The sequence below is a fragment of the Copadichromis virginalis genome, linkage group LG3 (genome assembly GCF_057382275.1).
Source record: "Copadichromis virginalis isolate Kocher_CV1m ecotype Utaka linkage group LG3, C_Virginalis_male_GT1.1, whole genome shotgun sequence".
NCBI lineage: Eukaryota > Metazoa > Chordata > Actinopteri > Cichliformes > Cichlidae > Copadichromis > Copadichromis virginalis.
Window position 1 is genome coordinate 14707113 of NC_140620.1, and position 12043 is coordinate 14719155.

The 12043-nt window shown below is 42.4% G+C and overlaps 1 protein-coding gene across 1 annotated transcript in view; it reads right to left on the reverse strand.

Annotated features, from left to right (window-relative positions):
* The window catches only part of LOC146712974 (butyrophilin-like protein 2), a 285791-nt gene that overhangs the window by 173811 nt on the left and 99937 nt on the right, over nt 1–12043 (reverse strand). The window contains exon 3 of the mRNA XM_085437249.1: nt 4886–4940. Coding sequence (XP_085293375.1) covers nt 4886–4940 — 55 coding nt within the window. The remainder of the gene's footprint in view (nt 1–4885; nt 4941–12043) is intronic.

Genomic DNA, 12043 nt, shown 5'->3' on the forward strand with positions numbered 1-12043 from the left:
TGAGGTTTGTCGGCCTCCTGAGAGCGCTGACTTCTTGCTCCATGTTGGTCCTGCAGTGAAAGACATACAAACAGAGGCATTGAGTGAAATGCAGTCGTGGAACAAACTGACACTCCCTCCAGTGGCGCTGTCACTTGATGTTCGCTCGCTCTGCGGGAGAGTATCACATCCTTTTCCTGCTCAAACACAGTGGTGTTTCTGAGTAGCTTATTTGCTTAGCAATTTAATTAACAACTTTTAAATACATTCTTTTTTCAGAGTATAATCTTCACGTGCTTCATCCGAAACACACTTTCTGTGTACTCACCACCTAATTTATAGCCAAAGTATTCACTCACTGTCTCTGTACTGTTTCGCTAGCTTAGCTTAGCTCGTAGCCGACTCACTAGCACCATGGCTACTTCACCTGTCCCTCCTGCACTTTCTTGCTCATTGTGTCAGATGTTTAGTTACTCCTCGGCCTCCTTTAGCAGTAATGATACCTTTAACAAATGTAGCATATTTGGAGGCCAGGATTACTGAATTGGAGACTCTGCTTCGCACCCTTCATTCACAATTTGATTCTTTTTACTGAATCGAGTGTTAATGAGTCACTCACCAAAGTGAATCGGGTGTTTTGAGTCATTTGATTCACTGAGTCAGTTGACCAGAGAGTGCAACAATTTTACATTTTCACTCAAACTTAATTTGTTTCCCTTTTCATGTAAATCCCACTGCTAAGATGAATGATTTAAAAAAACAAAAAAAACCCCAACTATTTTATAGAGAACAAAGAGCAAAAACATTTCTAAAATTAAGCAATTTCTTATCAAAATTGCTTAATAAACATTTATTTTGTTTATTTGTATTTTATTAGTATTTTCCTTAAGTGTGTCAAATATATATTTTCTCATCTAAATGTCCACTGCGCTGTGAGCCAGGGGGTGGTAATGCACCTTAACATTGGTTAAAAAGACAAGTCACAAAAATCGACCTGCGACGGTGTAATGGAACACTGATCAACTATAAACCTAATGAGGTAGTGTTTTGTACACCAGAGGTCTCAGACTGGAACTACAGCTGTGATGACCGATACTGGGTACACCTGAATGCAACCAATGACAAGGGAAAATCTTTCAACGTCAGGAGGGAACCAGGAATACAACATCCAATGTGTTTCACCTTCGCATACGGTAACAGAAAGCTGGGGATGAACCAAAACTGCTCCCAGACTTTACGGATGCCGCAGGACAGAAAGGGACCAACCAAGACGCAAGAGGAGCACTGATGACGTGCAACCTCATGATCCAATCTGGGGCAGTGATGTGCTAGCGGAGTTCAAGTTGTGGACCACCGGACAGAAAGTCCTGCACTCACTTTTCCCATGGATCGGGAATGGAAAAAACATGCTAAGGATCGAGACTCTTGACTACCGATTTGGACTTTTCCAGAACAGCTCAACATGGATAAACAAGGCTCATAATGAGGAAATTGACGCGATCAGAATAGTGGTCATGCAACACAGAGTCGCCCTGGACATGATTCTCGCTGAGAGAGGGGGCCTCTGTGTCTTATTCAACACCACTTGCTGCACCTACATTCCAGATAACGTGCATTCCTTGACCATGACCACCGCCCTGGAGAAGTTACGACAACTGAGTAATGCACAGCAACAAGACTATGTCATGAACACAGAGGACTTGTCTTGATAGGAGTTCTTCTTTTATTGCTTTGCATGTTCTCTACATGCATTCTACCCTGTATCAGATCAATGATTGGCAAAATGTTACAGGCCACAGTGATCACCTATGTTGGACTGCCACAAGAAGATGAACCGGACGAAGAAGATTTAGTATAGGAACACACACATTCACACATACTGAATGATGCTACAATTGAAAATGTTATAAGCAAGTGATTGTTAGCTGATAATAAAGTATGATTGAAGTGGTGAAATACGGTAACAACAGGGAGGGATGTTAGGGAGTTTTTATTGTTTTATTTGCTTATGCTTCAAAAGTTATGTTACACATATTTCACCAGACACAGTTTTCTGTTGAAACAGGAAGCTGACCCTGTGACACTGACAAGAGACCAGTACAGAAATACATATCCGCAGAAGTTGGATTGCATTATATTATTCTTAGAAACTGACTTGCAACACACATACTTTGTGACACACACACACACACACACACACACACACACACACACACACACACACACACACACACACACACACACACACAGACAGCATCAGGACCTGCGTAACAGGAAATGTGATTATATTTGCATATTGACGATGTAACCTATAAAAATAAACGAATACTGCAGTTCGGTGTGATTTGCTCTGAGCTTTTCACCCGTGCAGCACGTTAACCTACACAAGTGTCTCATTGTTGTTTATTCACCTGACTGTTTGTTAACTGTAAATCTCTGACACCAACCAAGAAGAAGAAGAAGCTGTGAGCCAGGAGGGAGGGGGTGAGTGAGTGATTCGTTCGCTCGCTCTATGATTCAGCACAGGAGGGAGGGGGTTAGTGAGTCCTGAGTGATTCGTTCGCTCGCTCTTTGATTCAGCACAGGAGGGAGGGGGTGAGTGAGTCCTGAGTGATTCGTTCGCTCGCTCTTTGATTCAGCACAGGAGGGGGTTAGTGAGTCCTGAGTGATTCGTTCGCTCTTTGATTCAGCACAGGAGGGAGGGGGTGAGTGAGTCCTGAGTGATTCGTTCGCTTGCTCTTTGATTCAGCACAGGAGGGAGGGGGTTAGTGAGTCCTGAGTGATTCATTCGCTCTTTGATTCAGCACAGGAAGGGAGGGGGTGAGTAGCTCAAATGTGCTGTTAGCATGTTAGCAGCGCGATGCTACTGTGAACCGAGGAGCTATTTTCTTGATGTGAGCTTCTACTCAGGGGTTTTTCTTCCAGTTCAGAGCAGAAATGCTTTTGTTACGAAACTGGCTATTGTTTTTCCCCCCACAATTTTAATTATAAGCTAGATATATTTCTACTAATGGAATTAGTTTGCTAACAGCAACAGGGATGAGTCAGTGAGTCAGTTGGGCTTGTGAATCATGATTCACGAGTCAGTAAAGTGATTCTCGAGTATTGAACGATTCGTTCACGAATCGAACATCACTAGTAGCTAACCAGGCCGCTGTAGAATAGAATAGAATAGAATAGCCTTTATTGTCATTGTACAGAGTACAACGAAATTGGAGTGCCACTCCCTTGGTGCAAGTTTCAATAATAAATATAAATGTAAAATATAAAAAGTACAAAAAAAACCAATCGTAAGTACTCAAACAATAGTATGTACAATATATACAGGATATCAGCATTAATATAATGACAGTATGAATAGCAGCATAATATAATGACAGTGAAGGTATGGAATAGGTTCAATTGTTTTTGTGCTTATTTACTACGGTGATAGCTCTGGGAAAGAAGCTATCCCTGAATCTGTTTGTCCTGGTTTTATGTGACCTGTACCGTCGGCCTGACGGTAATAGTTCAAACAGTTGGTTGCTGGGGTGAGAGTGGTCCTTGATGATATTGCCAGCTCTGCTGAGGTACCGAGAGTTTGCAGTGGTCTCCAGGCTGGGCAGAGAGCAGCCAGTGATCTTCTGGGCTGTGTTGATGACCCTCTGCAGTACTTTCCTGTCCGCAGCTGAGCACCCTGCATACCATGTTGTTATGCCGTACGTTAGGATGCTCTCAATGGTGGCTCTGTAAAATGTCACCAGCAGCCTCTCCTCCAGGTTGTTCCTCCTGAGCACTCTCAGAAAGTGGAGACGCTGTTGGGCCTTTTTAACCACCGCTGTAGTATTTGCAGTCCAGGAGAGGTCATCAGAGATCTGCACGCCCAGAAACCTCATGGAGCGTACCCTCTCCACACAGTTCCCGTGAATGTAAAGTGGGGCCGGGTCTGCTCTGCCCTTCCTGAAGTCCAAGATAAGTTCTTTAGTTTTCGTGGTGTTCAGTTGGAGGTTGTTAACTGAACACCACTCAGTCAGTCTGTTGACCTCATCTCTGTAGTCCCGACTCATCCCCCCTTGAGATGAGTCCAACCACTGTGGTGTCATCCGCGAACTTTATGATGGTGCTTGAGAGATGGGTAGGGGAGCAGTCGGATGTGTAGAGCGTAAAGAGGAGGGGACTCAAAACACATCCTTGTGGAGACCCGGTGCTGAGTGTGATGGTGCTGGACCGGTGGGGGCCGAGTCTGACAGACTGTGGTCTATTTGTCAGGAAGTCCTTGATCCAGAGGCAGATGGGGGTGGAGAGTCCCAGGTGAGACAGTTTCTGGACCAGGATCTCCGGGATGATATGATTGAATGCTGAGCTGAAGTCCAGAAAGAGCATTCTCACATAGCTTCCTCAGTGCTCCAGGTGACTCAGCGCAGTGTGGAGCGCTATGGTGATAGCGTCCTCGGTGGAACGATTTGTCCTGTAGGCAAATTGGTGGGGGTCCAGAGTGGGAGGCAGACCGGCCCTGATGTGCTGACAGACCAGTCTCTCAAAGCACTTCATCACTACAGGCGTAAGTGCAACAGGCCTGTAGTCATTTGGGCTGGCCACAGCTGTCTTCTTGGCGATGGGGATGATGGTGGAGGTTTTGAGGCAGGGCGGGACGGTGTTTGATGACAAGGAAAGGTTGAAGATTTTAGTGAAGACTCCGGTCAGTTCGTCAGCACATGCTCTGAGAACTTTTCCATAGGGCTGCTCGATTATGGCAAAAATGATAATCACGATTATTTTCACTGAAATTGAGATCTCGATTATTTGACGATATTTATTTAACAATAACAATGTATTGAATAATGACTTTAAAGATTGTCAAAAAATAATATAAAATAGTGTGCAAATACTGATAACAGTGCAAATGTTTGCTATATAAAAAATAAATGAAAAATGCAAACATCTATGTTTAGTGAACTTTGCAGTGTTGCTCTGTGGTGCAGCTACAACACCGTAGCAAAGTTTACACACTGTGTCTACTTGATCCACGTCTGACTCCGCGAACCCATAATGTTTCCACACCACTGAAGTTTTTTTTTACCTCTCTTTTCAACCAACGGCAGTCACTCTCCTCTCCAAATAACTTCTGCTTAGCTTTCCGAGCTTCCCTCGGGTCCTCTTAATTGTTGTGACGCGTGTTCGAAATGCAGAGAGGTGCGCTCGATTTGCCACACGGAGCAGCGCGAGAGTAAAAGCACGAGGGAGGTGCTAATAATCGGCTCAGTCATTTTTAATGATCGTTGAAAGCCCAGATCGTAATCGTGATTAAAATTCGATTAATTGAGCAGCCCTATTAGAAAGACAGAGCAGATTTCTCCTGTTTTGGCTTCCCTTCATTGGCTTCCTGTTAAATCCAGAATTGAATTCAAAATCCTGCTCCTCACATACAAGGTCTTAAATAATCAGGCCCCATCTTATCCTAATGACCTTGTAGTACCATATCACCCTATTCGAGCACTTCGCTCTCGCTCTGCAGGCCTACTTGTTGTTCCTAGAGTATTTAAAAGTAGAATGGGAGGGAGAGCCTTCAGTTTTCAGGCCCCTCTTCTGTGGAACCAGCTTCCAGTTAGGATTCAGGAGACAGACACTATCTCTACTTTTAAGATTAGGCTTAAAACTTTCCTTTTTGCTAAAGCATATAGTTAGGGCTGGACCAGGTGACCCTGAATTCTCCCTTAGTTATGCTGCAATAGACTTTGGAGTGCACCAGTGAAGAAAATGCATTTGTTATCACAGAGCATGCCGTGAGGAACACCTTCAGGAGGGTTAACACCAGGAAGGCAGCAGGACCAGATGCAATCCCTGGTCGGGTCCTTAGAGCCTGCGCTGACCAGCTAGCACCGGTGTTCACGGAGATCTTCAACCTCTCCCTGGCCCAAGCTGTGGTTCCCACGTGCTTCAAACAGTCCATTATTGTTCCTGTTCCAAAGAAACAACAGCCCGCTTGCCACAATGACTACCGTCCAGTAGCACTGACTTCAATTGTGATGAAGTGTTTTGAAAGACTGATGAGAGATCACATCACTTCTTCACTTCCTGCCACCATCGACTCACTTCAGTTTGCTTACCGGACTAATCGTTCCACAGACGATGCCATATGTCACCTGCTCCACACATCCCTGAGTCACCTGGACACTGGCAGAGGGAATTATGTTAGGATGCTGTTCGTGGACTACAGTTCAGCATTCAACACAATAATTCCCTCTAAGCTTTTCACCAAGTTGACGGATCTAGGACTCAGCTCATCACTGTGTCAGTGGATCCTCAACTTCCTCACAGACAGACCCCAATCAGTGAGGGTGGGAAAACAAGTCTCCCCCTCCATCTCACTCAGCACTGGAGTGCCTCAGGGCTGTGTTTTAAGCCCCCTGCTGTACTCACTGTACACTTATGACTGTGTAGCCACATCAGACACCACCTCCATTGTCAAGTTTGCTGACAACACTGCTGTTGTGGGCCTGATCTCCGACAACATCGAGACGGCCTACCTGGAGGAGATTAGGAACCTGGAGACCTGGTGCCAGGAGAATAACCTCCTCCTAAACGTCAGCAAAACTAAGGAGCTCATCGTGGACTTCACTACAAAGCAGGCGAGGAATTACAAACCCCTCATCATCAGTGGCACGCCAGTGGAGAGAGTGGACAGTTTCCGATACCTGGGTGTCCACATCACTCAGGACCTGTCATGGTCCTGTCACATCAACTCCCTGGTTAGGAAAGCCCGTCAGCGTCTCTTCTTCCTCAGAAGACTTAGAGACTTCCATCTGCCACTGAAGGTGCTCAAGAACTTCTACTCCTGCACCATCGAGAGCGTCCTGACGGCAAACATCTGCACCTGGTTTGGGAACAGCACCAAGCAGGACAGACGAGATCTGCAAAGAGTGGTGTGCTCAGCCGAACGCATCATTCAATCAGAGCTCCCTGACCTGCTGTCCATCTACACTAAGCGGTGCAAGTCCAAAGCTAGGAAGATTATGATGGACCTCTCCCATCCCAACAATTGACTCTTCTCACTGTTGAGGTCTGGGAAGCGCTTCCGCTCCCTTAAGGCCAAAACAGTGAGAATGAGGAGGAGCTTCTTCCCCCAGGCTGTTCGGGCCCTGAACCAGGTGTAGGACTGGACTCTCCCACACACATCACTATAAGACTGGACTCTCACACACATCACCACACGCACCACCACACATTTCCTATAATCCTATAATTCCTATAATTTATAATCTTTATAATCTCTTCTGCTATTTGCACATTCTTTACTGTAAATTCCTAAGTTAATTTGTAAATTTGCTAGTAAACTGTAAATATTGTAAAACTTTTCTTCTGTCATTTAATGGTCGGGCATTGTACAGCTACAAGCATTTCACCCCCATGTCATACTGTGTATGGTTGTGTGTGTGTGACAAATAAAATTTGAATTTGATGCATTGAGTTTTTCCTTTCCAGTCACCTTTCTCACTCACTATGTGTTAATAGACCTCTCTGCATTGAATCATATCTGTTATTAACCTCTGTCTCTCTTCCACTGCATGTCTTTATCCTGTCTTCCTTCTCTCACCCCAACCGGTCGCAACAGATGGCCGCCCCTCCCTGAGCCTGGTTTTGCCAGAGGTTTCTTCCTGTTAAAAGGGAGTTTTTCCTTCCCACTGTCGCCAAAGTGCTTGCTCATAGGGGGTCATATGATTGTTGGGTTTTTCTCTGTATCTATAAAGCGCCTTGAGGCGACTTTTGTTGTGATTTGGTGCTATATAAATAAAATTGAATTGAATTGGTGGAATCAAACATGTAAACAAAAACACATTGTTGGTGTGTTTCCACCACCTTCTGGTGATAGTATCACATTACAATAATGTGCTACAATGAGAGTTGTAATGAAAACGGCATTATTGAAGAAATATCGATCAGCAGAGAAACTCTTTTACTTCAGAAAATTTTTTGAATTCAACTGATGATATTGTTGTTTCAATGTGTGTAGAGAAAATATGATCTTTGTATTTTCTTGTAACCTCTGTGGTTTTTGGTTGTGAATGTAGATTCTGTATATATGGAGGAGTCCGGGGGCCCATTCTTCGTACCTCGCTAAGTAGGTTAGCTGGATTTGATTGTTGACGATTTCGCGTGATCTTGGATCGTTCGGTTCCCCGAAGCTCATCCGGGACTTGCTGCCATAGCAACAGAGCCGTAAGCGTAAACCTGCTCGGGAGCAGGTTTACTTTATGTAAACAGGATTAGATCGTGGCCACGTATGGAACGCCAGGACTGCCATAATGAATTAATTAAATACATCATTAAATAATTAATTAAATGTGTCAATAATTAATTAAAATTGGAATTAATTAATTAAATAAATAGTTATGACACATGTAATTAATTAATTATTGACACATTTAATTAATTATTTATGTATTTCACATTTTAATTAATTATTGACACATTTAATTAATTAATTATTGACACATTTAATTAATTATTTATGTATTTCACATTTTAATTAATTATTGACACATTTAATTAATTATTGACACATTTAATTAATTATTTAATGATATATTTATTTATTTCATTTTGGCAGTCCTGACGCCTGGCTCTCATCATGAAATAATTTTATCTGTCAGCCTCACCCATCAAACTCAGGGGGCGGGGTTAACGCTGATCGAGTCAAAACCATTGCTTTGGCCTGGTGGCCATTGTTTCTAGCGCACAACAACCGGCATGTGGAAGCTAACAGAACTGAGCTTTGAAAAACCCTGTTTGTGTGTTACCAAATACCGTTTTAATATTTTTTTAGCCGAGAATGTAGTGGTTTAATCTTCATGTGTCTGGTCGGTTTGTCAAGATACAGCCTCTTTGCAAAAGTGTTTCGATGATTTCGGAGATGTCTGCCCAGTCTCACGGCAAAGCGTGGGATAGACCCGCTCGCCTCGCAAGCAATCCCACCGACAAAGCGCAGGCCCCGGTACACAGCTGTAGTAACCCCCGCTGACTTCTTTTACTGAGGTTATATTTATCGGTGTTTTATTTCCTGATGTTCTTATGTGTCCTACGTGTTTCAGTCGCCAATTCTGAATTATAACTAACATTAAAAACATGTTTAAGGAGGAGAGAGAGCAAATTAATCTGTTTAACATCTGATCTTTGGGTTTTTGTTCAGTAATCAGCATGACCTGTGTATAAACGCATAAAAGAGATAACGTTGGTGTTTCCGTCATGTAGTAACTGCTGGCTTTAACTGTACAAAGGTTGTTCGACACTATGAAACACATACAGACTTCATGATGTTCGGCTAATATTTTTATTGTGAATATTAATCATGCTGACCTCGCTCTGTACACCACGCAGCGAGGTCAGCATGTCCACGATATCCTCAGCTCCATGAGTTAACACAAAGTTTCCCAGCTGACTATCTAACTGCCAACTATTCCAGAGACGTGAAAATATACAGCATAAAGAAAAGTGTAAGAGACTCAGCAGCAGATTAGAATAACAGTTATACATTTAATAAATCACCAAATGAATCCAAGAAACGAGCAAACCTGTTCCGACAATTTGAATTTGTATTCCCTCAGCTGCAGACTCGCTGCTGTTTAAATGTTTGAAAAGGAAGATTAGATATAAACAAACGTATAGTGGCCTCAGCAGGCTATTACTGAAATACACGTGCTGTATCATAAACTATGATATAAATAGGGAGGTCCTATTAACATGTTTAGTCTTAAAGGACACCTTCCTGCCTTTAGTCTCATTCATGAGCAGTATTAGTTTTCTTCTAACATCCAGAAGTCTGCACCATGTGTTTCATAGTTTGTAACAAGCCTTTGACAGGTAAACATAACATGACCGAAAAAGAAAAAAAAAAGAGAGAGAGTGTTGAGATAAGAAGAGAAAATGCTCTCAATTATGGAGACAGACAAATGGTTCATTTATGTTTGATGTGTGTTTATTCCTCCCTAAATATCGTCGGTGAAGTTCGCCATGCACGTCAGATTTTCCTGCGCATTTTTATACCTCTGCCAACAGAGAGAGAGAAAAAAATCACATTCTAACAGACAGCTGGTGCTTAGAATACAGTTGAATAACTATTAAAAAACAGATGATATTTAGATGATAGTTCAGTCTAACACATGTGCCAGTGAACCATTAAACGTCTGTGAAACTATGCAGTTATGAAACGTAACTTTAACCTCAGCCAAACCGATTTGCTCAGTTGTAAATAAAACAGCGAAGTAAACGTGACCCGACAGACAGAACCTGAGTGAATGAAGTCCAGCGTTTAACCACTGAGAGCTAAAACTCAGCTGAGGTTTCAAAGCTGTGTGCCGGTGATTGGACATCAGCCGCTGATAAAGCTGGCTCGCCTATAAAGTGCTCTGTAAGGAAACAAGCTCCAGCAGCTCTGCGCTCGGGGAAAACACTATATTTACTTATCTTGTGCAGAAAAATGCGCTGACATTGCTTTATATTGAGCACCGGCTGCCCAGTTAAACTGTGACTATCACCAGGTAACTAGGCGTGTTTCTTGAATTAGCAGCAGGTGTTAAACAGCTGACAGATGAGGAGGAGGATGCATGCAGGTAAACTGAGGGTCTGTTAAGCTGATCGCTGGTTTCGTGAGAAAAATGTCAGCTCGTTCTTTATGTTACAGAAGCACAGAGACACAAGACCAGGCGGAAAGAGACGATCGTTCGGTGAGAATCTGTGAATGCAACATGTGGAACACGGAGAGTGGAATATGTAAACAAACCGGTTAACGTAACCCCCTCGGTGCACTCTGCATGCTAATTGTTAGCAGAGCTAGTGAAATCTCTGAAAACATCTGAGCACTTTTGCAGACATGTTCTATGTTGACAACCTGACCAGACATACGTCGCGACATTCGCGGCTAAAACACTGTTAAAAGTGTAGCTGGTGACAGAAAAACGGGGTATTTTAAAACTACACCACCACCATTGCTGCTTGTGATTTGATCTGCATTCTGGGATAACTGGCTGCCCCAAGTCTACACAAGCAATCGATTATCTAGGATCGACCTGTTTTGACTTACTTTGCACGGCAACCAATCAAATGTTAGAGAAGCTGCATGGGCAGCGTTAACCCCGCCCCCTGAGTTTGATGGGTGAGGCTGACAGATAAAATTATTTCATGACGAGAGCCAGGCGCCAGGACTGCCAAAATGAAATAAATAAATATATCATTAAATAATTAATTAAATGTGTCAATAATTAATTAAATGTGTCAATAATTAATTAAAATGTGAAATACATAAATAATTAATTAAATGTGTCAATAATTAATTAATTAAATGTGTCAATAATTAATTAATTAAATGTGTCAATAATTAATTAAAATGTGAAATACATAAATAATTAATTACATGTGTCAATAATTAATTAATTACATGTGTCATAACTATTTATTTAATTAATTAATTCCAATTTTAATTAATTATTGCCACATTTAATTAATTATTTAATGGTGTATTTAATTAATTCATTATGGCAGTCCTGGCGTTCCATAGCCACGCAGGTATGTCCGCTTCATTTATATGAAAGCAACAGCGATATTCCACCACTGTTTCACCATAAATAAATATTATCAATGTAACTAAAGATAATGCAGTACTTGATCCATTTATTGATTTCATACAGATACATACAGGTCATTTCCTAAAAAAGGGAAATGTACTATTAACATTCTATTACATGTATGTGATTATTACAGATGTAATTCATATTTCAGAGTAGTAATTGGAAATTACTTCGTGTAATCAAGATGGGAGACCACGGCTATAAAAGCGAAGGTGGATTTGGGAAGCCTGTCGCAGTCATATCCTGTCCGTATACGCGAGCAGCCCATTGCGGAAGGTGCAAGATTGATAAGGAGAGTTTTCAGAATTCAGCGTATATTGCGGGACAGACAGGATCCTTTAGCTCAGCGCGACAGTGTGCTCATTGAGAGATATTGATATTCCCGTGAGGGTATTATTCACTTAACCAACTTGTTGACGAGGGGGTGCAGGACCACCACCTGTCTTTTTTTTTTGCTCTGCCCT